At 55.8% G+C, this 25,072-nt stretch overlaps 1 protein-coding gene and 1 long non-coding RNA gene across 3 annotated transcripts; one reads left to right on the forward strand and one right to left on the reverse strand.

Annotated features, from left to right (window-relative positions):
- Positions 1-488: 488 nt before the first annotated feature.
- Col1a1 (collagen type I alpha 1 chain) lies at positions 489-17,322 on the reverse strand. 2 transcript variants are annotated; one of them, XM_028868978.2, is made up of 51 exons: positions 17,116-17,322; positions 15,495-15,689; positions 15,341-15,372; positions 15,187-15,222; positions 14,996-15,097; positions 14,172-14,240; positions 13,884-13,928; positions 13,671-13,724; positions 13,457-13,510; positions 12,961-13,014; positions 12,792-12,845; positions 12,411-12,464; positions 12,244-12,288; positions 12,069-12,122; positions 11,934-11,978; positions 11,722-11,775; positions 11,404-11,502; positions 11,233-11,277; positions 11,041-11,139; positions 10,844-10,897; positions 10,547-10,654; positions 10,390-10,443; positions 10,017-10,115; positions 9,831-9,884; positions 9,641-9,739; positions 9,073-9,126; positions 8,837-8,890; positions 8,682-8,735; positions 8,523-8,576; positions 8,084-8,128; positions 7,891-7,989; positions 7,575-7,682; positions 7,138-7,245; positions 6,893-6,946; positions 6,647-6,700; positions 6,305-6,412; positions 6,161-6,214; positions 5,996-6,049; positions 5,707-5,868; positions 5,497-5,604; positions 5,208-5,315; positions 5,050-5,103; positions 4,832-4,939; positions 4,404-4,457; positions 4,180-4,287; positions 3,836-3,889; positions 3,407-3,514; positions 3,035-3,317; positions 2,684-2,874; positions 2,168-2,410; positions 489-2,046 (listed from the first exon to the last, which is right to left on the reverse strand). In XM_028868978.2, the coding sequence occupies exons 1-51, from the start codon at positions 17,189-17,191 to the stop codon at positions 1,900-1,902; spliced, it is 4,362 nt and encodes a 1,453-aa protein (XP_028724811.1). In that variant the 5' UTR covers positions 17,192-17,322; the 3' UTR covers positions 489-1,899. The 2 variants fall into 2 exon arrangements, with proteins under 2 accessions (XP_028724811.1, XP_037056519.1); XM_037200624.1 differs by lacking the exons at positions 5,497-5,604; positions 5,707-5,868.
- Positions 17,323-22,577: 5,255 nt separating this feature from the next.
- On the forward strand, positions 22,578-23,327 carry LOC119087059. Its single transcript, XR_005090514.1, has 2 exons — positions 22,578-22,910; positions 23,125-23,327. It is a non-coding gene; the product is annotated as an uncharacterized LOC119087059 (long non-coding RNA).
- The last annotated feature ends 1,745 nt before the right edge of the window (positions 23,328-25,072 follow it).

A 25,072-nucleotide genomic window follows, 5' to 3' on the forward strand; every position in this document is an offset into this window, starting at 1 on the left:
CCCGATGTCCCTCCATGTTTAGCCACGGAGAAACCTAGTAAAGATTCTCCTGGGCCTCACTACCCAGTCCCTGTCCCCTCCCCTTGGATTTCCGTGAGAACCCATGAGCCTCCCGGACCCGTGGATAACCCTTCGCCGGGCCTCAGGCCTGCAGCCTGGAGAAGAGGTGACAAGGTATGTGTGCACTAGGATTCCAAGTGCGTGTGGGTATGCACGTGACTCGGTGCACCCTGTATGGTATGGAATTGTGTGAGGATGAGGACTTGGGATGTGCAAGGAGGACCGAAAGAGAAGACAGGAAGAGGTAAGGAAGAGGTCTAAGGCATAGGAAAGGCAAGAGGAAGGTGGCAGCATCTGGATGAGAACCGAGAGGAAAGAAATGGCGGGAATCAAAGGCAAGTCCTCCGGTCCCAGAGCCCTCTCCCTGGGTCCCCCACCCCCACCCCACCCCAAGTCCCAGGAAGGAAATTCAGAGGCCACTGCACATGTGTTGGGTCATTTCCACATGCTTTATTCCAGCAATCAAAATAATTAAAAACATCTCAAATTATTATACACATACAAAATAGGTACAGAGTCTCTTGTTTCCTCCCACCCCAGGGGTAAAACTGCTTTGTGCTTTGAAAAGTGGTGCTCTGAAACCCGGATGCAGGATAGACTAAGAGAGAGGCTGAGGGTAGAGGGGAGGGTTTCAGAAGAGAGAGAGAGAGAGAGAGAGAGAGAGAGAGAGAGAGAGAGAGAGAGAGAGAGATCAGATTGCGATAGGCCCGGGAACTGGAAGAGTGGAGAGAGGGAGGAGAGTGAGCAGCTGGGGCTGGCACTCTCTCCTCTCATGTTAAATAGAAATAGCACCGTCAGGAAAAAAAAAAAATTCACATGAGTCCCTATCCATTAGGAAGAAAAAAAAAAAGAATAAAAAAAGACTTTGAACAAAAGGAACATTTGCTGGCCTAGGGAGCATCCTCAACTTCTATAGCACCAGAGATCCCTTCCCACCCCACCCCTTCACAGAGATGTAGCACCTTTGATACCAAACTGGGCACACCGCCACCCTGCCCCCATCCCCGCCCCCACACAGTTGCCCCGGTGACATGCAAAGACAAGAATGAACGAGGTAGTCTTTTCAGCAACACAATTACACAAGGAACAGAAGCGCCTCTCCCACCCAGCCTGCGCACACGTGTCCGATGTTTCCAGTCTGCTGTGACCCTGCCTGGCTGGCTCCAAACCGCCCCCCCCAGAGGGGTAGGTGGCTCCCCCACCGCGGCTGGCCCTCGAAAACAAAGTGGGGTGTGTTGCAGAAGCCATGGAGATGCCAGATGGTTAGGCTCCTTCAAAAGTCCGAGAACCCCATGTCCTGGCAGGATTTGGGGGTGCTGGGTGGGGAAGTAGGCTGGGGGTGGGGGGCTGGTGGGATGTTTCAGCATTGCCTTTGGTTGCTGGGCAGACAATGCGTTGTTTCCTGTGTCTTTGGGGGAGACTTAAATTTGGGGAGCAATGGAGGAGAGGCCCAAGAGGGGGTGGAGAAAGGAGCAGACAAGGCAGCATTCGGGGTATCATAAGCCCAGCGGGCAGAAAGGGACTTATACCCACATAGGTCTTCAAGCAAGTGGACCAAGCTTCCTTTTTTAAAAAGTTATTTATTTATTCTTTTTTTTTTTTTTTCCTTTTTGGTAAGGTTGAATGCACTTTTGGTTTTTGGTCAAGTTCAGTTGGTCAAAGATAAAAACTAAGTTTGAGAGATGAATGCAAAGGAAAAAAAAATGTTTTCCAAAGTCCATGTGAAATTGTCTCCCATTTTTTGGCTTTTGGGGAAGTTCAGTTTTGGGCTGTTCATCTGTTTCCAGGGTTGGGGAAAAGTGGACTGGGTGGGAGGGAACCAGATTGGGTGGAGGGCGTTTACACGAAGCAGGCAGGGCCAATGTCTAATCCGAATTCCTGGTCTGGGCCACCAATGTCCAAGGGAGCCACATCGATGATGGGCAGGCGGGAGGTCTTGGGGGTTTTGTATTCGATGACTGTCTTGCCCCAACTTCCGGTGTGACTCTGGAGTGAAAGGAGAGAGCCATTACCGGGGGGCAATGACGGAGTGAGGGCCATTCTGACCTGCCCGAGGGCTAAAGTGGAAGCCCCAAGAGGTGGGCTAGACCCAGTCTGGGGGACTCACCGTGCAGCCGTCGACGAGAGTGCTGTAGGTGAAGCGGCTGTTGCCCTCGCCGCGGAGCTCGATCTCGTTGGAACCCTGGAGGAGCAGGGACTTCTTGAGGTTGCCAGTCTGTTGATCCATGTAGGCTACGCTGTTCTTGCAGTGGTAGGTGATGTTTTGGGAGGCCTCGGTGGACATCAGGCGCAGGAAGGTCAGCTGGATGGCGACATCAGCAGGGTCGGAGCCCTCGCTTCCGTACTCGAACTGCATGGGCCAGAGAGAGAGTAGGGGATGAGTGTCCATGTGGAACTTCTAGTTCCTGGCCTTCCTGCCCAAAATCTGCTAAGAATTTTTATCTCAAGTTATAAAGAGGGGCGTCACTTATCCATGGACACCCAAGGACCTAACTCCTGTCCCCTAGACCAGCTCTGCCCTCCCACTAAGCCGATGTTAAATCCACTCCAGGACTTCCTCTGCCTTCTGAGCATGAGGCTAGCCCGTCTCCTGCAAAGTGGCTCTAGGGTTCAGCTCACGTACCTGGAATCCGTCAGTCATGCTCTCGCCGAACCAGACGTGCTTCTTTTCCTTGTGGTTATTGCTGATGTACCAGTTCTTCTGGGGCACAGAAGGCTGAGTGGGGAACACACAGGTCTGACCTGTCTCCATGTTGCAGTAGACCTTGATGGCATCCAGGTTGCAGCCTTGGTTAGGGTCAATCCAGTACTCTCCTGAAGCGGGCAGAGCAATATGGAGTCAGGAGAAGTAGGCAGTCAGGCACCATATGGAAAGTGGGAGGCAGAAAAGCATGGGGGAAGAGGCAGGGTGGGAGGAAGAGGATGGACGGGGGGGGGGGGGGGGGCGGGGGAGGCAACTGGGGTGAGTCCTTACCGCTCTTCCAGTCAGAGTGGCACATCTTGAGGTCACGGCATGTGCGGGCGGGGTTCTTGCGGCTGCCTTCGGGGCTTCGGATGTTCTCAATCTGCTGGCTCAGGCTCTTGAGGGTGGTGTCCACCTCAAGGTCACGGTCACGGACCACGTTGGCATCATCAGCCCGGTAGTAGCGGCCACCATCATGAGCCTTCTCTTGAGGTGGCTGAGGCAGGAAGCTGAAGTCGTAACCACCACTGGGAGGACCAGGAGGGCCAGGGGGTCCAGGAGGGCCGGGGGGACCCTGTATAAAGAGAGGAGGTCAAGGTTTACTGGTATTCAAGTCTTCTTGGGGATGGAGGGGCATGAGGCAGAGGATGTGGGGCTACGTACAGCAGGACCGCTATCACCAGTGCGACCTCGAGGACCAGGGGGACCAATGGGGCCAGGGAGACCGTTGATTCCATCTTTGCCAGGAGCACCAGCAGAGCCAGGGGGACCCTGGTGGTAGAGAGATGATTGGAGAACGTTGTCCAGAAACCCAAGGCAGCCCCAATTCTGGCTGAGGAGCACCCTCCCCGCGGCTGCCTCTGTCTAGTCTCCACTTCTGCCTTACAGGGTGTCCTCAACTATGGCTGGCCTGCAAGGAGCCGGGACCGGAAGGCCAAGGGCTGTATAAGACCAAGAGTCTTTTTCTCCCCGCCCCCTTTCTGGTCTCTGAACTCTTCTCTGGAGAACAGAGGGCTGCCTGGAGGTAACCAGGGGTCCTCAAGGTAACCGAGACAGGGGACCCAGGAAGAAGTAACGGAGGGTGCAACTTACCCGGGGACCTGCAGGGCCAGAAGCTCCAGAGGGACCTTGTTCACCAGGAGAGCCCTAAAGGACAGAGAAAGGCCGTTCAGGGACAGTGGGGGGTAACATGCCCCCTCATTCTAGAAATCTAGCTCCAAGTTGTCCATATGCTAAGACAACTCCCACAATCCCTCTCTGGGTACCTCTCTCTCTCTGTTAGAAATGCCCAGAAATCTTCTGCCCCTACCCCCCAAGTAGGAAGGAATCAGAATGGCTATCCAGAGTAGAAACTAAATCCCACTGTGCAGTAAGCACTGGGAGAGGGTGGGAAAGGCCTGATGGTGGCCCGAGCCCGGGAGACTGAGTATACTCACAGGGGAGCCAGGAGGACCCTGGAGGCCGGAGAAGCCACGATGACCCTTTATGCCTCTGTCACCCTGTTCGCCTGTCTCACCCTTGTCACCACGGGGACCTTGGGGTCCCTAGAAGAGAGGAGGAGACGGGCTGTCAGGTGGAAGCTTTACTGGCGTTGAGTGGGATGCTGTTCTCATCTGGGTCAGGGTGCTCACAGGACATGAGGTTGGCATGGGACACTTACAGCAGGGCCACGGGCACCAGCAGGGCCAATGGGACCGGCAGGACCAGCAGGACCCTGGGGAGAAGAGAGTGTGTTAGATCCTGGCTAGGGGAGACCAAGGCTGGGGGCTGCAGAATGAGCCTTCCCCTTGGCCAGACCACTCCTAGCCTACATCCATCACTCATGCTGTGGCCACCCTTCCTGACTCCCAGTTAAGCCTCCCCAGAGCCAGGCTTCATGTGATGAGCCGAGGCAAGACCCATGCCTGGGGGAAGACGAAGTTTGTCTAGAAGAAAAGGGCCTCAAGGTCAAGTTATGGCTCAGTTTTTCCAGGGAGGCCAAGGGTCCAGACACATCCCAAGACTCCCTCTTCTCCCGCTAGCTGGATGAGGTCATTCACCCATTCCCAGGCCTTCGGGCAAGCCTGAAGCGGAGGCCCAGCTACTTACAGTCTCACCACGGTCGCCACTCTTGCCAGCAGGGCCAACGGGGCCAGGAGCACCGGGGGCACCGGGGGCACCAGGGGGGCCAGCAGGGCCGGTCTCACCACGGTCACCCTGGGAGCAGAAGGTAAAGGTCATGGGGTCGGCCTCAGATGGAGTACCCAGGCTGGGGAGGGGCTAGGGCAAACCCGAGTCCAGCCCTGGTGTGTGGCCTGATCTCTTACCTTGGGGCCAGGAGAGCCATCTCTTCCAGGGGAGCCTTCAGCACCGGGGGATCCCTGGAGAGGGAGTGGGGAGAGGTGAGAGGCCACCCCAGGAAAGAGGTCAGACACAGGCCGAGTGGCCCTGCGCAGGGTCTGGCTAAGGGGTAGAGGCTACTTACTTCACGTCCAGATTCACCAGGGGGGCCAGCCAATCCAGGGGGGCCCATGGGGCCAGGGGGACCACGTTCGCCACTTGATCCAGAAGGACCTTGCTTGCCAGGTTCGCCCTAAAGAAGAAGAAGAAGAAGAGAGGTAGAGTAAGGCTGGAGGCCAGATGTGGGGGTCCAAGCCGTGAGAACACGTCTATCATATTTTCTGTCCTTGTCTTCCACCACTGCTACCCTGCCCCTTCCGAGTCCTGAGAGGATTCGTCTTGGAGAGACCCCAAGATGAAGACAGAGCACTCACAGAGGGGCCAGGAAGACCAGGGAAGCCTCTTTCTCCTCTCTGACCGGGAAGACCAACCACACCACGCTGTCCAGCAATACCCTGAGGTCCAGGGGTACCAGGAGAGCCCTGTGGGAGGCAGAGAGGGGTGAGAAGGCCTCACAATGGCACAGAGAGGATTCACAACGTCTGGATCTCTCCAGAACCCCAGAGATCAGGGCTAGTACTTACAGCGGGTCCATCAGCACCAGGGGCTCCTTTCTCACCAGCAGGGCCAGGGGGACCTGGGGGACCAACTTCACCAGGACGTCCAGCGGGACCAGTCTCACCACGGGGACCTTTGCCTCCTTCTTTGCCAACGGGACCGGGAGGGCCAGGGGGTCCAGCATTTCCCTAGATGAACACAAGAGGGACTGTCTAGAGTCCAGGCTTCCACGGCATCACAGTCGCATGACCCGGCCAGGCTCCCTGTCCTGACAGTGCGTGCCCCCCAGCCCAGTCCCAAACCACAGATACTCACAGAGGGGCCAGGGGGACCAACGCGACCAGCAGCACCAGGAAAACCAGTAGCACCCTGGTAGGAGAGAACACAGGGTGGTCAGAAGTGAACTGTCAGCTTACCTGGCCTGATCCCCTCCAACCTCCGGCCCTGGGGAGGCTCCACAGAGGTGTGCATAGTACTCACAGGGGGACCAGCAGAGCCACGAGGACCTTTGGGTCCAGGAGCACCAACGTTACCCTGTAAGAGAGTTGTAGAGGTATGAGACCCAGGCTAGCCCCAAATCTAAGGCTACCCAAAGCTTGGGTGGTAGAGGATGAGCCTACTCACAATGGGGCCAGGGGGCCCAGCAGGTCCAGCGGGGCCGGGAGGACCAGTGTCGCCTTTAGTACCCGTTTCTCCAGGTTCGCCTTTAGCGCCAGGTTGGCCATCAGCACCCTGGGCAAGGGGGAGAATGGAGAAGCGGGGGAGTGGATAAGGCCGCCTGGGAGCGGAAGGCCTCTGGGCTGGAGGGGGAGGCACAACTCGAAACTTGGAATTGCAGAGACACTTGGAGACAACCAGTCCCGTCCCTACCCGTCTCCCCTGGTCCCATGTCTCATTCAGTCACCCCAGGTCCCATGTCTCATGTCTCAGCTGGTGACAGAGAGTAAAGAAGGTCTTGGTACTCACAGGGGGGCCAGCGAAACCAGCAGGGCCAGGGGGGCCAGGCTCACCACGGTCTCCCTAGAAGAAGAAGAAGAAGATGATGATGATGGCGGCTTTAGAGATATGTCTCAACATTGGGGAAGGAGAAGAACAGATGGAGTAGAGGGACAGAGGTGGTGGCAACAGGGGGTGGGGGGTGGAGTGGGGGGACGGAAAGCAGGTAGGAGAGAAGGCTGAACATAGATCTTATCGGGGGTCTTCTGTACTTACAGGGGCACCACGGGCACCGGTGGGACCAGCAGGACCACTGGGACCAGTTTCACCCTGTGAGGGGGAGACAAGAACTCTAAACTCTCCCGGAAGATGAACCAATAACACCTCCCCTCCCTCCTGGCCCTTTGAACTTCCTGGGTGACCAACTTCAAATGGCAGGACCTGCCTTCCCTGCAGAGCCCGGCCTGGGCTTGCCGAAGAAGCTGTGTGTTAGGAAATAAGGTGACAAGGCAGCCACTCACCTTGTCACCAGGGGCACCAGCAGGGCCGGGAGGACCAATGGGACCAGTCAGACCACGGGGACCATCTTTGCCAGGAGTACCATCAGCACCTTTGGGACCAGCATCACCCTAAAGGCAGGGAAAAGTCAGACTCCAGGGTGAGGCGAGGAGGTGAGCTACAGCATTCTGCAGACGTTTCTCAGACCCGGTGCCAAGGACACAAGATCCTTTCAGGGGGAAAGGTGCCTACCTGGGGATTCAGGTGGAACCTGGGTTAAGAGGACCCTGAGTTCTACAGAGTGATAAATAAAGGGGCCTCCATCAGGGAGAGGCCCCGGACTCATGACCATGGTAACACATCAGGAGAGGGTCCCGAATCACAGGTATAAGATTACCCAGCAAAGCAAGGAGACAAGTGAGAACCACCAAGGCCTCATGGGAGGAAAAGGTTGACTTACTCTGTCACCCTTAGGGCCTGGAAGACCAGCTGCACCACGTTCACCAGGCATTCCCTGAAGACCAGGAGCACCTTGGCTACCGGGGGCTCCAGGGGCACCAGTATCACCCTGTTTGGTAAACAAGAGGATGAGTGAGACATAGAGTCCCTCTCAGAGCTCACTTAGGATCTCCTGTGTGTGGATCCATAGCTAGACGGACAAACTCAGAGACCCAACCACGGGTCCCATGGGCCCCCAACTCAGGTCTTGTCCCCCAACCCTCCACACCCCTATGGTTTGGGTCATAACCATCATACCCTTTCCACGATGCCCTCACCTTGGCGCCATCATTGCCGGGAGCACCATTGTTTCCACGGGGACCAGCAGGGCCTGGGGGACCTTGTACACCACGCTCACCAGGGAAACCTCTTTCGCCCTACAAAGGAAGGAGAGGACACATGATGGCTGCTCCGGCAACAGGACGGAGCTCAGGACGCTGGGAGGGGAGTGGCGTGAGAGGGCCCACTTACTCTTGCTCCAGAGGGTCCAGGGGCACCAAGGTCTCCAGGAACACCCTGGGGGTGGAAAGGAGGAACAACAGTGAGCCCAAACTCCCCCTGAGAAAGAGCCTCTGCCCCTCTTCCTGGGAGCTGGTCCTTGGGCCCCATATTTAGAGATGGACACATTCGTGGCTGAGAACTGAAGTTTCTCCTTACAACGGGAAGGCTTGAGGTAAAGCCAGAGTTATTCCAGGAGTTGGGGCAAAGAAGTCACCTTGCCTAGAAGTCAGACAGCCACTCCCAGGTCATAAGCAGCTCCCTCGTTCTTTCTTTGTGGAACCCAGTCCTCCCCTGTGTCTAGCCTCTATCCCTCTAGCTGTTGCTTTCCTGATCAGCTAGGGGCAGTGAGTGGCCTGTTTCTTTTTAATTCCTGCATGCCCCTGACCTCTGGCCAGCTGCTACCTCTTACCTGTTCACCGGGCTTGCCTGCTTCACCAGGAGGACCAGCAGGGCCGGGGAGACCCTGTAAGGTGGGGGAGATGGGGGAGGCGAGGAGAAGGGGTTAGGATCTCTGAGAGTTAACAAAGGCACTTCCCGCACTCCCTACAAACCTGTCACCAGACCTCACCTGGAATCCAGGGGAGCCAGCGGGGCCTTGCTCGCCTCTCTCACCAGCAGGACCCTGTCACAGAGAAGAGGCTGTGGTCATGGACAGTCCAAGGAGGAGGGAGGCAGTGTCCGCCCTTCCCTGCTCCCCGGGCCTCCCCGACGGGGGACACTTACGGCAGGTCCGGGGGCGCCTTGAGCTCCAGCTTCTCCATCTTTGCCAGCAGGACCCTGTGGGGAGAAGGCGACAAAGCCAGCGTGGTGAGGCCGAGGGCAGCAGCAGGTGAGGCCTGCTCCGCTGGGACAGAGCAGAGCCCGCAAGTGGCTTCTGATGTTCCCACAGTGCAGACTGAGAATGGGATGCATCACAGGCAGGGGCAGAAGGGGGACAGAGACTCAGAAGAGATACTTACAACAGGGCCAGGGGGTCCGGGAACACCTCGCTCTCCAGCTTTTCCAGGCTCTCCCTGTGGAGAAAGGGAGGCAAGATTGAGGGTCACAGGACGAGACTCACTGCAATCAAAGACCCCTCGTTACAGTGAGTGTTCCTAGGGGGTTTTCTGTTCAAGAAGGCCGCAGCCTCTAGGGAAGGCCTTGCTGGCATCTAATGCGTGGCCTCTCTGCCTGCTCCCAAAGCAGATGATGCTGCCCGAGGCTCCTTCCTGGTCACCCTCTCCTCTCCCCTTCCTTTCCCCTGACACTCACCTGCAGTGACCTGAACTGCTAATGGTTATTGTCCCTCAGGGTTCTCCCCACCAAACTTGGGGGCGGCTATCACATAGAAGGCCCATCTTATCTGTGTGCCGGGGGAAGCTTGCCCGGCAACAGTTCTTACTCATCACAGACAAAGCAATGATCATGCGTCTCTTATTCTACCAATGGGTCCAGAAGGGGTCACTAAAGGGCCTGAGGTCTCCCGGCCAGTCAGTGGACTTAGAATGCCTGTCTCTGGCTCTTCATTGTTCCTCTTTGAACACTCACAGCAGTGCCCTTCGGTCCGGGGAATCCCATCACGCCAGCCTGGCCACGGGCTCCAGGAGGACCTGGGGGTCCGGGGCGACCATCTTGACCAGCGGGACCCTGAGGACGGGAGGCACAAGAAGTGTGGTAAGGACTAAGGTATGCCCACGGGAGGGTAGGGGTGACGAGTGAGAGGGGAAGCATTACTTACAGGGGGGCCGGTTTTGCCATCAGGACCAGGGCTGCCAGGACTGCCGGTGAGACCCTAGGGAGAGGCAGACGGGTGTGAACGAAGGTCGGGGAGGGGGAGGGGCGGCGGTGGCAGCGGCGGAGGGGTCCGGGGCACCAGCTGCAGGCTGTCCCAGTCTCATGCAGGACAGAGGGTCTTGGCTCTCACCTTGGCACCGGGGAGACCAGCTTCACCAGGGCGACCAGCTTCACCAGGAGAACCTTTGGGACCAGCAGGCCCAGGAGAACCACGTTCACCAGCAGGACCCTAAGTGGAGAGAAGTCACAGGCACATCAGGGTCACCGCCTTGGCCTTATGACCGTGGGTTAGCATTCTTCACGCTGGGAGAAGATTCAGGACTTTGAGGGGCATCGGTGAGGATGCCCAAGTGAGGCCGAATATGAGGAGGGAGGCACGGATATGGGCACAGGTAGCAGGAGCATTGTTGAGGGCATGGGGAGGGATGCGTGAACGGTCCTGTCACGGGTAAGTGACATCAGGCAGCTGGGGGTCCGCTTCTCTGCCAGGGAAGAGAGATTACCTTGGGGCCAGCGACACCATCAGCACCAGGGAAACCACGGCTGCCAGGTCCACCCTGCAGGGAGAAAGGAAGGGCCCGGTGAGCTTAATCACCACCCCCAGGCACTGGGCAAGCACGGAGGGGGGCCGAGAAGAAGGAGGGGGCGCGGGGCACTTACACGCTCGCCAGGAGGTCCAGGCAGGCCAGTGGGTCCGGGTTCGCCACGGGCTCCTCTTTTTCCTTCTTCCCCAGCAGGGCCAGGGGGACCTTGAACTCCAGCAGGGCCCTGGAGTGGGCAAAGAGAGAGTGTGAGTGGCCTTGGTGAGGGGGCACAAACCCCGGAGCCTATGATGCTGGCCTCTAGCGACAGGGCTCCTGAGTCCATGGGCTGGGGGCTCCCCTCCTCCCTGGGTCTCCCTTGAGAGGCTCCCAAGCCCCAGGGGCTGAGGAGAAGGAGGGGTGATGTGGGACTTACGGGCTCTCCTTTGGCACCAGTGTCCCCTTTGTTGCCGGGAGCACCAGGTTCACCCTGTGTCGGAGGGGGGGGGGAAGGAGAGAATTGAGATGAGAGTTGGGGTTACTCCGTTGGTTCGCAATTGTGCGCTTCCCCCAGAAGGGGGCGCACTGGAGCGAGTGCGTGAGTTGCGCGAAAGGGGAGAGTTCTGTACTTACGCTGTTACCCTTGGGACCTGGAGCGCCGCTGGGGCCCTGGGGTCCAGAGGGGCCTCGGGCGCCAGGGAAGCCAGGAGCACCAGCAATACCAGGAGCACCCTGCAGGAGGTAGGACAGACATTTTAGCCCAGGGGCGGAGGGCATGGGGGAGGGGGCGGGTGGGCATGGGGGAGTGGGATGGTGGTGACTTACATTAGCACCTTTAGCACCAGGTTGTCCATCAGCACCGGGGTTTCCCTGCAACCCAGAGAGAGGAGGGTGAGTGACAGGTAAGGACTCTGAAGCTGGCAAGGAGCACAGGGGACAGTGGCGGGCGGGGAAGGGGCGCGGGGCACGGGGGGGGGGCATGAGGGGCGCACTTACAGCAGGGCCAGCAGCACCAGCAGGGCCAGGGGGTCCGGGTTCACCACGAATACCCTGGGGACCTTCAGAGCCTCGAGCTCCTTGGGGACCAGCTTCACCCTGTATTCGAGGAAAGGACCAATCAGAAACCAACCTGGGGCCTCTAGCATCACTTCTGGAGGTCAGATGTGTGTTGGGGTGGGGTCAGAAGAGCAAGGGAGGGGACCCCAGGACAGAGGTGTTGAGGAGTGTACTTCATTCTTGCCACTCTGGGTTCCCCTGATCTGGGGTGACACCCAGTCCTTGGCCTGTCACGCTCAAAGAAAGAATGGGTCTCACCTTAGCACCAACTGCACCAGGGAAGCCAGGAGGTCCAGTGGGGCCAGTAGGTCCCTGGGAACAAAATGGAGGCGTAAACACAAGGCATAGATGGAGGCTAAGAGCTCCTAGGTTTCAACAGCTGATGTCAGCCCCAAGAGCTGACCCTGAGACCTTCTCCCCACCCCCACCCCCGCCCCACACTCCCACACTCAAAGTCAAGGCGTCCTTACTGGGGGTCCAGCTGCACCAGTAGCACCATCGTTACCACGAGCACCCTGCGTGAGAGAGGGGAGGCCCGATTATGTCCCTGAGCACTGGACAGTTCCCAGAGCCCAGGGACATCCCAAGGGACCAGGAGTACTTACAGCAGAGCCAGGGGGTCCAGGGCGACCTCTCTCACCAGGCAGACCTCGGGGACCCTGGTAACCAAACCAAGAGAGGTCAAGCGAGATGGAGACACACTCTCTCCCAGCCTCCATCCATCCTTCACCCTACCCCTCCCTCTGGGAGCACCCCCATCTCTTAAGCTAGCAAACTCACCATCTGGCCAGGAGCTCCATTTTCACCGGGACTGCCAGGCTCTCCCTAGGGACAGAGAACAGAGTGAGGGATTCACGTATAGTGGGACTGTTGGGCTCTGTGTGTGTGTGTGTGTGTGTGTGTGTGTGTGTGTGTGTGTGTGTGTGTGACTTCTGACAGTCTCTTACCTTAGGACCAGCAGGACCAGCATCTCCCTTGGCACCATCCAAACCACTGAAACCCTAAGGGAGGAAAGAGGGATGAAGTGAGACCCTGTGGAGGGAGTACGCCACTTTGACACCCACACAGATTTGAAGAAGAGTTTTGGGAGATCGCCCTAGCCATCTCCCTTGTCTCTGAGCTAGACTAGGCCTCAATTCACCCACCATCCCATCTAGTCTCTTTATGGGAACTTCTTCTCCATGAAAGGAAGTTCTTTTGGATGTCTAACCTATGACCTTTAAGATATCTGCACCTACCACCTGACATGATAAGCAGGATCTCTGGGGGAAGGGGTTAGGATGGCGACTTGGGACTTTGGGGCCTTCAGGGACTCAAAAGAGACTTACTCTGTGTCCCTTCATTCCAGGGAGGCCAGCTGTTCCAGGCAATCCCCGAGCACCCTGGAAAGAAAGACAAATAAGGACTTGGAAATGTGTCAGAAGGGCTCTGTGGCCACGGCTGCTAAATGCATCCCCAGTGCAGTAAGACCCGGGGCCCATCCTCACACTTGCTCACCTGAGGCCCAGGAGGTCCACGCTCACCAGGACGGCCAGGTTTACCAGCTTCCCCCTGCAGAGAGAGAAAAGGCCCTTATGGCTGTGCCCTAGCCCATACTAGGAAAGGGTAGAAGGGCTCAGGTTTGTTTATTGGGGTTTATTGAAGGGTGGGTTTGGGTTAGGGACCCAGGACCTCACTTTGAACCTAAAACTCAATTTAGATCTACAGTGACGCCTCTGCTGACATATGAGTACCTTCCAAGGAAATTCTGTCACCATGTATTCATTTCCACATCTGATCGTCCCCCAACTCTTAACCTGGATCACTCCAAGGAATGGGAGTGGGGGCTGCCTCACTAAGACATGCTACTCCGTGGAAAAGTCACTGCCAAGGGCCGTCTGGACACCAGGGAGAACATTCCCCTGGTTATTGCCCCCAAGGGCAGCGAGATCCTGCAGGGGGGATTTTAGGACCCACACAGGATGAGAATGTATCCTTTCCTGGGGCTACTTACATCATCTCCGTTCTTGCCAGGAGGGCCAGGGGGACCTCGGGGACCCATTGGACCCTAGAGGAGACAGGAGAGGCCATTAGCGCTCCAAGATGAGAGACAACGAAGAGGAAGACTGGAGTTGGGAGGTGACCAGTCAACCCTCACTCAGTGTGGGTGACCTTCCACGGGAGAATTGGTGGAGAGGGGGGTGTGTCAGCAGGGAGGATTGACTTACTGAAGCGCCAGGCTCGCCAGGTTCACCAGGGGGACCTTGGAAGCCCTGAGGACCCTGGAGAATGAGAGAAGAGTAGGCTCAGAAAGGCAGGTTCCTGCCAGGCTGTCTCCCTCTTACAAGAGATGTCTACCAGCCTCCTGCCCTTCCCCCAACCTTTCTCTCCCAACACTCCCCCAAGCCCAAGGTGATACACGAAGATCCCTGAATACGTACAGGTGAGCCAGGGGGGCCAGGAAGACCACGGGGACCAGAAGGACCCTACAGAAGGAAAAAAGGGGTGCATGTGATATCGTAGGTGAGAGCAGTGTGGGAGAGGTCTGTTTGTACTGCATCCTGTGGGGATCACAGTGGTCGGTCCTGCATCTTCTCCAGGTCTGGAGTCCCAAAGGTGGCCTTTCCCTCCTGAGCTCTCTGTATACCAGCCCCTAGCAGAACCATCATTGACCTTTCTCTTCTGAACCCCCAACTTCTCTGTCATCACTGCTCCCCCTGGCGGCTCACCATGGGGCCAGGCACGGAGACGCCAGCTGATTTCTCATCATAGCCATAGGACATCTGGGAAGCGAAGTTCTAGAAAAACAAGAGAGAGCATGCATGAGGCTCAGAATGGTTAACGGAAGGGCAGGAGGCATTGCCAGGAAAGGGACAAACTGACATGGGCTTGTGGATGTGATGAAGACTGTAAGATATTCCTGTACCAGACACCTCAATTGAACCATCTAGCCAGATAATCGCAGACTGCAGAACAGTCTATAAAATAACAGCCTCTGCCCAACAACCAGGCTCTTCAAAACTTTGCTGAGTCAAGGATGACAAAGTGTCTCAGATACAATCCACATTTGTGGGGACCAGCGAGATGAGATAATGAAATGAAATTGGTGGTCTTGGAAAAGAAGGAAAAAAATGTTATAAAGGACATTTTGGGCATTGGTGAAATCTGAATGTGGGTTGTATATTAGGCAATAGTGCTAAGCCAACATTAAATTTGGTGCCATGGTCCCATAGGAGAATGTCCCTGTTTAGGAAATGCACTTAAGTGCTTCAGAGCATAGGGCATGGGCATGTTCTTGGCAACTTATGTCTCAAATGGTTCAAAACACCACCCCCTACATACACACACCCACACACAGGAGAACTGTGTGCCCAGAGAGTGATGAAGCAGGTGTATCGAAGGGTGAATAAAAGTTCTGTGTACTGCTGCAATGTCCCTGTAAGTCTATGATTATTCAAAAATATGAAGTTATGTCTGCCAAAACCCAAAGCAAAGCAAAGCCAAACAAAAACCGAGGAGTCACACAGGTCTGGGGTCTCCAAGCTCTACTTACTCCTCCGAGGCCAGGGGCGCCAGGGGGACCAGGAGGACCAGGAGGACCAGGAAGTCCAGGCTGTCCAGGGATGCCATCTTGTCCAGGGGGGCCAGAGGGTCCCTGCACCAAGAGAGAACAGGGCTGCTATGGGCACAAACCAGAGGCACGCCCCCTCCAGTTTCCCAGGGCACTTAGAATGCAATGCTTACCCTTGGGCCTTGAGGGCCACGTTCTCCCTTGGGTCCCTGTGGGGTGGAGGGTGAAAAAACAAGAGGCCGGTTAGAGAACCGAGGAAAGCTGGAGTCCATAGGAGGACAGTGGGAGTCCCGGACCGGTGAGCGAAAGTATGAAGCAGAGTATTACCTCGACTCCTAAGAGTTCTTGGCCTGGTGATCCTGTTGGGGGAAAGACGTGCAGTTAGAAGTAAATTTCCTAAAGTACGTGAGGTGTTAGAGGCTCTCAAGACACAGGCGAAGGAGGGACTCTGACCTCCCCTAACCCTAGCCCCAGAACGTACCAAGGTCTTCTGGGCAGAAAGCACAGCACTCGCCCTCGCGTCTTTGGGGGGTGGGACAGTCCAACTTTTCGGTGCACTTTATTTCATCACACACGGCGGTGCCATTTTGGCAGATACAGATCACGCAGATATCGGCTTTCCACGTCTCACCATTGGGGATCTTTACGCCATTGTGTATGCAGGTGATTTCAGGGACTGCGCAAATGGGAAAAGACCCAGGATGTGAACCGCTCTGAGAACCCCACCTCGAGGCACCAGGGAACCCCATCCCTACTCACCCTTTCCTCTGTCTAAGAGGCGCAGGTAGATTTTCCACTTCCTGCCTCCCCCCGCCCCTCCTATTTTCTTCCCTCAAATCCTTAAATACTGGTCTGCTCCAAAGCGGCGTTCAGTGATAGCCTCGGGGCGCCTGGCCAGGACAGCTCTAACTTCCCAGTTCTCAGGAATTTAAACAAAGCTTTAGAGTGGGGTCGCTTCCAAACTCAACCTCAGCCCACGCGCGTGAAATAAAAAGCCCTCTGCGGGAGAGTGGGAGGGGTCCTATACAGTAAAAGGGGGCTCATGGGGTGTGGTTTGCGCGCAAACAAGAGGCGGAGGTGGGAGGAGAGACGGGGCGTTCCAGCCCTGGTCCCACCTCCATTCCCTGGGCAGGTGGGATGGAGTGGGAGGGGCTAAAATGTGGAGGGGCTGATCTCCGTAGAGTTCGGCCCAGAGTAGTAAAATGTACCCCTAAAGTTGGATACATCCTAACCCCCTGCTCCGAGGAATCTTAAAATAAAACTTGCTTCCGAGACAAGCCCGATCCCTCAAAGCCAGCCAGTGCTTTGGAGTCTCTCCTTAGCCAAAGAACTTAAGTCTACAAATAGTAGTGATTAGTAAACCACGCCCACCGCGCTAGTACCGGATCAAGGCAACCACTAGGTGGCGAGCAAAACTAAGCAATGCACGGGGCGGAACCAATTTTACACGGTCTGGGCCACTTTTTTCAAAGACAGGGACTAATCCATCCCTGGTTTTATTTTCCCAGTCTGGAGATGCAGGTCCAAGCCTGGCAATAACCCAGATCTTCCCTCTTTAGCCCGCGCGCTGTAAAGTACTGTACCAGGACAGTTACTGCTCAAGGTTGACCAGCAGGAGGCGCAGGGACCGCGCCCTGTCAAGTCCGAGCCAAACTTTCTCAACCAGCAACCCTCCCACTCCGTGCGTCCCCTCCCCCGCGAGCCCAGCACCCCGGCGGCCCCAGCAACACTGTCTAGCCTGCAGAGAAGGCAAACAATCTTTCCTTATGAATCATCCCGCAGCCTTTTTGATAGCTTTTACATCTCGGGCTCCGAACCTATTCCAACGGCCTTATTCCATCTTCGACGTACTCTGTTCCAATCCGTGCCCAGACTCCCACTTTTCCTGTGCCTGGAATTTACTCCGGTGCCATTTCACCCCGCGCTCCACTTCTGAGAATTGTTCGCCCTCATCTGCACCCCAAAGTGACCTCTCTCCTCCCAATTCCTCTCTATCACCTTCCCACCTCTGACTGGAGCATCCAGCGTTTCCGTTTAAGTCTCAATTGCCAGGACCCAGAGCAGAACGCGATACCAAGAACTCCCCAAAGTTTGGAACTTACTGTCTACTTGGCCATGCGTCAGGAGGGCAGTGGCTCCTAAGAGCAACAGGAGCCGGAGGTCCACAAAGCTGAACATGTCTAGACCCTAGACATGTAGACTCTTTGCGGCTGGGGTGGGGGGTTAGCTTCGGCTCATGCGTGGCCTCACTCCGCGTGCCTCCTGCTCCGTCCCGAGGAGAAACTCCCGTCTGCTCCGACGACTGGCCTGGGCCCCTTTTATACCATCCTGATGCAGAGCTGGGAGGAACCCTGCCTCTTGGAGAGGGGGAGCAGGCAGCCCGGCCCCCAGCCAATCAGAACTGCCTGGCCCGGCCCCCAGTTTGGAACGGAGAGGGGGGAGGAGGGAAAGGAAGGGAACGGAGTCCACCCAGCTCCCCCCTCCACTTTGCAATTCTGCCGCCCCTGCCCCCCAGATCTACCCGGGCCAGAGATACTGTCACTGCAGAGTGGTTGGGCCCTCAGTATACTGATTTGTGGGCTAAGGAGTGGGTAGGGGATGCCCCTTGCATTTTCTTTCTGGGACCTCAAATCAGAAGGATGTGAAACTGGGGATTCACTGAGTGGGGGACACTACAAAGGGGTCAGGGTCAGGCATAACTGGAAAACTGGCCTTGGTTCTTAATCTTTCTGACATCCTTGGGAAAAACTAAGGAATAAGCTGGACAGGCATCTCCCCAAATCAGAGGAACCACGTAGTTAAGCAGATGTGCCTGTTTGGGGAGCGGGGGTCATCTCTTGGTGTGGTCCAGGTGTGGAGGATAGGAATATTTGGGAACAGGTTAGATATCTCTTCACAGATACCAAGAATCAGATCTGTGGTTGCTTGAAAGGAGGAAGGGGAATGGTGATGTGTCCCGCCATGCCTATGCTATGGCTCCACAAGCCCTTTTCCAGCTCCAGGTGTGACTGAGGGAGACAGTTCCGAGGAGGCTCGGGAAGAAGTCTGACACCCTTGTCCTTCCAGAAAGGGGTTTGTGCATTCAGTGGAGCAACAGGGTAGCCTGGAGGACTTCTGGGGTCTTCAAGGTATGGACTGGGGTTTGTTGTGTAAATTCATTTTCTGACTGCCTCCATGCCAGAGCTGGGAAGTGAGTTTGTTGGGGGAGGCCTGTGACCACAGATACCTTAGACGAGGGTCTTGGATCAGCAGGGACTGGTTAGAGGCCCTCCTAGGTAGCAATATCAACCCAGAGAGAACAGGTCGAAGACACTTGGGCAGAGAGGGCTGTTCTCAAAGCCACAGAGAGTTTCCTTTTCTTATTGTACCTGGACTTGGTCTGGGGACACCTAAGTGAATCCAGTGTGTGGAGGGAACTTGTGTTTGGTAGCTGAGTGACTTTATTTTAGGGCTACTTCCCACATTCTCACTTCTTTTCTGGAAATCCTGGCCATTACTCTCTGCAATCAGGAAAGGGTCATCATCTGTAGCCCCCTCCCCCAGAACAGCAGGTTATATGTAGAGGAGACGTCTCTAGAAGACAGTGTCCTTTCTTCCCCTTTGTCCTCCCCCAAAAATGCTCTGCCTGACCCCCAATCTATTTAGGACCTTCATCTTACCAAAACACAGGTGGTGAGGGAAGGCACTGGGGTCTCCTTGCAGGGCCCCCTAGATGTCCTGTACCACTTCCCTCACCGGCTCCTTTCAGAGCTGCAAACGTGGAAGCAGAGAGTCCCGCCTCCTCCAAACCATCCAAGATTCCATTGCCCCCACCACCACACGCCCTCCTAGAGCTAGTTTTGTGCAACGAAGGCAAAGGAAAAAAAAAAAAAAGACCAAGGGAACAGAAGGGGAGGGAGCCACGTCGCTGGCCGTGGGCAGCTAGGCTGAGCAGCGCGGGTGGGGTGGTGGAGGGAGACTGCATGGGGCTGTAATTAAAGGGAAAATATAGAGTTTCCAGAGAGGCTGGAGACAGCTATGGAAGAACGGGACTTCATCAATTATCCCAACCATGTGGCAGTAACTTGTGGCCCAGCATCTGCCCCCGCCCAGTGCCAGTGCCTGCGGGGCAAGACTGGGGGGTTGAGATGCTGAGATGGTAGTTCCGGGAACCCACCAAAGTCCTGCCTTCCACTGTGGTCAGTTCCTAAAGGGTGCCCCCCACTCCCTAACATTGGCCAGGACCCAAGAGGGAACAGTCATTTAAAGAAGTGGTCTGGGGTAGGATGCCGCGCAGCTTGACATGGAGTTAGTGTGAGCTTTTATTGAGTTTTGTATCAGGAAAAGTGTCCTGACCCAAAGCTCCCTTCCCCTGCTCCTGATCTAGCCTCCCCCAGGCTCACCTGGAAGAAGAGCGTTACAGGTGTGGATTGGTGATTGCTACATCAAGGGTCTGGGGTTCTGATGGAGACTTGGAGACCCCTGGGGGGCGGGAGGGGGCTTGGTGTGTATGTGTTATGTGACAGCCACCACCCCAATGTCTGATTCCAGGTCTTTGCCCCGGGGGTTGTGGGCAGATGGGTTCCAGTCTTCCTTTACACGTGGCATGGAGCTGAGGCTCAGAGCCTCCTCTACCACTTTCCGACTTGAAACGGCTGGCGGGTACCCAGCTCAAAGATGTGTCTTTAATTTCTGCAGTATGACAGTGAGGGGAAGAATGTGCTTGGGGTCTCCTCCCAGCCTGGCGGGGCCTCCCTGGCCTGGCTGAGGGCTGGAGACTGGGGGAGGGGGAGTTGGAGCTGGGAAGGGAGGAGACGCCACGCCACCTCATCTTTAGGAAACTCTGAAGCTCTGGCTTCTTCTGGAATGTAGGGCTTTGTCCGGCACTTGGAGTGTAGGGGGAGCAAAAGCCAGAATCTCCACCCCCCCTCCACCCCCAAGAATGGTAAAGTCATCAGCAGTTGGGGAAAAAAATTCCTCAAGAAGAAAAACAGAAAGAGGAAAGTGCTGAGCTCTGACTTCTGTCTCTCTCCAAATTTTCCCAAATGCCCCCCCCCAAAGAGGGAGGGGAGAGGACTCCTCTGGACTCCATGGTGTGGGACAGGGGTGGAGGCAGCCCTGGTATAAATACACCTGGTAGGGCACACACCCCTGTCACCTCTCACAGGCTTCCCCGAGGTTCTAGTCCCTACATGAGGCTCTGTTGCCTTTCCCACTCAAATCCTCCAGAAAGTTCTTCTGCCCCCAGCCTTGGCTGCAGACCAGTGATGGAGAGCTGGTCTCCTGGGAGAAGGGCAAGGAGAGAGAGCAGCTGTGTGTGGGGGTGGGCATCTAGGTCTGTAGTAAAGGCCATGGCCATGAAGCATGCCCCAGATCCCATCACAGAGCCGTACAGTCTTCGGATGGAAGTACCCAGAGCAAAATCAGTGGGTGGAGCCTGGGTGTGTGGGTGCCTTTCTTCCCTTTCTTCTGCACCACCCAGTCGGAAGTCTTTGTTAGGTTCCCCCAGCTCACCTCCAATCCTAATCCTTCCCTTCTGAGCATTCCCTTCCTCCTTCCATCCCTCCTTCCCTGGCCAGTTTAGGGCGAAAGCCAATGAATTCAGGTCTCCTTATGTTGAGTATTTGATTCTTGTGAGCCCTCCAGTCAGAAGTGTATAAAAAATCCTTGGTGGTGGCACACTCCTTTAATCCAGCACTCAGGAGCAGAGGCAGGAGGGTCTCTCTGAGTTCAAGGTCAGGCAGCCTGGTCTGCAGAGTGAGTTCCAGGACAGCCAGGGCTGCACAGAGAACCCCTGTCTCAAAAAGAAGAAAGAAAGGAAGAAAGGAAGAAAGAAAGAAAGAAAGAAAGAAAGAAAGAAAGAAAGAAAGAAAGAAAGAAAGGGAAAGGAAAGGAAGGAAGGAAGGAAGGAAGGAAGGAAGGAAGGAAGGAAGGAAGGAAGGAAGGAAGACGAAATCCTTGGCTTCTGTATTCTGGATTTCAGAATCAGGAGAAACAGTAGGAGAGAGGACCCCAGAACACAGTGAGTGAAGCTGTGTGTGTGTGTGTGTGTGTGTGTGTGTGTGTGTGTGTGTGTGTGTGTGTGTGTGGAGTTGTCCCCAGAGAAAGCATGGAGGGAGGAGAGCTGATGGCTAGAGCTGAGCCTTAGCACCTTCGGGATTGGGTAGAAGACCACACACAGCAGATGGGAAAAGAGTGGATCCATGAGGGAAGGAGGGGAGGGAGGAAAGGGGATGGAATGTCCTGGAAGGAGGAAGAAGCAGATGCTCCAAAGAGAACTACCCCCATGGCCTAGGGTTAAACGTTCCTGGATTCAGGCCCACGGCGGTTGGTGATGGTTGCTTCTGGGAGAAAGCCGCTTTGGTGGTGTGGTGGGCAAAGGAAGGAGATTCCGCCATGCAGAAGTGAGTGGGAATGCAGGTACCTCAGGTGAACTGAGGCAGGCCTCCTTAGGAAAGGTCAGACCCTTTCTTCCCACCAAAGGGGAGTCACGGGGCCTCAGGCATCTCAGGCCTCTGGGGAAGTCTGGAGGCAGAGGAGGGTCTCTATGAGACCTGGAGGCATCACGTGACTGAGTTTTCACTTCCTCCTGGTGTTACTCATTCTGACCTTTCCTCTTCTTTTTTATCCTTCCTTTTCTCCTGCCCTCCACTCCTCTCCCTCAGCCTCTTTCCTTTTCCTGCATTTTCCTGGTTTCCTTTCTTTCCTTCTGCCTCCGCCCAATGTCCCACCCTCCACCCACATGGTTTTTTCTCCTTCATCTTCTCTTCAGGCATCTCTGCTCCCAAGTCTCCGGTCCTGCAGTGCCTGCATCCTATCTTTGGGGGAAAGTGCTCTTCCTTGGCCACGGGAGGATGCTCACTTGCCTTCAGGGAGGGAGGAGATCTAAGAGTCTTATGTCACCACCGGACTCCAGTTTGAAGTCCAGGACTCTAAATGTGAAGAATTCAGTGCAGCTTGATTTGAAAGTTTTAGTGTGTGTGTGCGTGTGTGCGTGCGTGCGTGCGTGTGTGCGTGTGCGTGCGTGCGTGCGTGTGTGTGTGTGTGTGTGTGTGTGTGTGTGTGTGTGTGTGTGTGTAGCTGGGTAAGGGATAATGTTTGAGTGGGGGGGGGGCTCCTATCCAGCTATTCTCTCCCTTCTCTCATTCTCCCCCTCGGGTAAGCCTCAGCCACAGACATCTCAGTCTTCTGCTTCTGCAGCGGCCTCCAGTGCTCCCTTCTTAGGGCTCTGGAGTTTTTCAGATGAGGAGCTATGGTCGGGGTAAGAGAAGAACTCATTCTACTCCCTGTATCAGCTCTGGGCAGAGGACCCAACAGGACAGAACCTGGCTTGCTGCAAAACGAATCCAGTACAGAGGATGAGAGAGCCCCACGGTCATGCCACAGCCACCCCCTTCCTTTGCTGGGGTCATGGTTCACTTTCTGATGCAGTCACTCACTCCACGGTGCTTGAACAATGGGAGTCTATCATCTTGGAATTCAGTGAGTTGCCCAGACCCTGTGGCTGCCCTCATGCTGCTTACATCTGGTAGTGAGGCAGACATGAATGAAACCTCATAATCATGAACTTGCAACAGACCAGGTTGTGAATGGGGGGTCCGCCCTAGTCTTGGGACCCTGGATAGGTAGATGGCTGAGCGGAGATGACCTAGGTAAGGGGCAGATCCGAGTGGGAAGTTGAGTTGACAGATGCAGCAGAATTGACAAAGCACAAGCAGATTCCAGACAGACACTTGGGAAATCTCAGGAAGGCTCATGCTGTGACTGAGCATGGCAAGTAGACCAGGCAGGCACACCTCTGATGTGCATCCCCCGTAGGGGGTCTGAAGCAGGAGGGATCACAGTCAAGTCTGCTGGATGGAATGGGTGCTGTGTGCTGAAGGGTTCCAAGTAGGGACAGTGAGGAGGCATGTACCAGGTTGGTGAGAACGGAAACAAAACAGAATGATGGGTTCGTGAGCCTTGTGGAGAACTTACAGGTGTTAGGTTAGGCGTGGACATGGGGTTGGGTGGTGAGGGGTGGGAATGACTGGCTCCTGGGCTTGTCTAGGGGAGAACAGGCTGGAAAAGAAGATCCCACGTTAGGTATCTAAGACAGTCTAGTTGATTCTATTTGGTGCAAAATTCTGCAGGCCTCTGCGATCGGCCCGTGCTGGGAGAGTATTGGGATCAACAGTTTGTACGCTCAGAAAAAGCAGGGAAGCCCTCGAAATGCAAACAAAAGTGAGTCTGGCCAAGACACACCGACTGTGGATTGTAAATTGCTTCATGTCTCAGAACTTTATCTCCCTGATCTGTAAAATGGGGTAATAACACCACGTTACTGACTGGCCTATGTCTTGCACAGTAAATGGAAGTCTCCAGAAAGACCGGGGTGGGGGGTGGAGGGTGGGGGAGGGGAGGAGGGGAGGGTGGTTTAGGACAATGCCTGGGTGAGAGGAGGGGCTTTGGAGCCAGCCTGGGAGTGCAGGCAATGGGGTTGGACGCAAGGCTCCGTTTGGGAAAAAAGGTACAGTGAATTCAGAAAGGGAGGGGGTGGGGTGTGAAGGATGCCAAGCAGACAAGGGCTCCCGCAGAGGAACCATACAAGACGAGGCTGGACGAGTCAGCTGGAGCCAGTTTCCATAGGCCTGCAATTCTGGGTACTCAGTCCTAGCATCTTAAAGAGTTGGTGACCGCTTCTGAGCAGGGCCCGGCTGTGACTTTTGACAAAGACTTGTCCAAAGCACTTTGCCTCGGTGACATCACAAAGACTCAAATAAAAAGCTGGCGCCCTTGAGGTTCTGAGAAGAGTGGGGGGGGGGGGCGGGGAGTGTGGGTCTGGGATTAATGGGAGGACGGCAGGAGAGTAGACTGGGGTAGAGGAGCTGACCCCTGCAAAGTTATTGTCAGACCTCTGCAGAGCTCCAGAATTTTTAGGGTCTGGAGGTTGAAGTAGCCAAGAGAGACATTCTGTTGGAAGAAAGTTTTGTGCTCCTTTTGCCCTCCCCTCTTGCCCCAGAGGAGAACTCTGAGGTCCAGAGAAGGCCAGAGACTGAGGCCACATAGTTGGGACCGAGTGCTCTCTGTGAGATAAGATCTCTTGTCTTTTTCAGACCCTCCGCTGTTCCCTGGGGAACTGTCAGTCTAGGGAAGCTGCAGAGATGAGAGGCAGGCATGATGCAAGACCACCCTATCACTCCAGCCCAAGCTTGGGAGCCCCGGACAGTCCCAGACAACAGCTCCGGGCTCTCAGCTGGGCCCTGTGGCCAGAGGGGGAAGGGAGCTCAGTGAGCAGGGAGGAACTGCCACCTGGAAAGGCTTGATGGGAACCAGCTGGCTGGGGTGGGGCCCGGGAGTGTGGGTTGCAGGGAGGGCGGGGCAAGATGGGCCGGAGGCCACAGTGGGCGGACCACCGACAGCTCTGGGCTGGGAGTGGCTGCTGGAGGCCCCCACCTTCCCGACTGCTGCAGTCCAGATGCCTCCACAGCCGGCCAGGCTCGTCCAACCCGCTGACCTCATTCCCAGCTCCCTCCCGTGCAGCCCCCCTCAATTTCTTGCCACGTAGCCTGGAGCCTCAGCAGCATTCTCCATGGGGGTGGCTAGAAGAGGACCCAAACACCCTTAACTCAGAAACCTGCTCAGCCAGGCAGAGCTGAGGAGGGTAGCTGTGATCACTCTGAGCCTCAGTTTCCCCTCCCCAAACATGCGACCCCGTGAATGGAGAGCACTGGGGTTACAGGGAGTGAGGTGTGAAGCAGGTTAGAGCTGGTAGACAAGAATCAAGAGGTGGGGTGGGGATCCCCGCGCGCCGGCTAGGGGAGGGGGCGGGGAGGGGGTTCCTGGAAGTTATCTCAGCCATCCCTCAGCCTCTCAGGCCTGGAGAGAGAATTGCTCTCCAGAAGAGGCAGAAGTAGGGGCGGGGTTTTCCTCCTTTTGTCAAACTATTCATAAGAAAGGAAGTTCCCAGAAGGTTTGAAATCCTTTGTGAAATCTAGGCTCCCTCCCTCCCTCCCTCCCGCTGCTTTAGCCTGCAATTTGCCAATTTGCAGCAGAGATGTCGTCTTAGGCCTGTCGTGTCTTCTCCCTCAACACCTCAGA

The sequence above is a fragment of the Peromyscus leucopus genome, chromosome 8b (assembly GCF_004664715.2).
Source record: "Peromyscus leucopus breed LL Stock chromosome 8b, UCI_PerLeu_2.1, whole genome shotgun sequence".
Classification (NCBI taxonomy): domain Eukaryota; kingdom Metazoa; phylum Chordata; class Mammalia; order Rodentia; family Cricetidae; genus Peromyscus; species Peromyscus leucopus.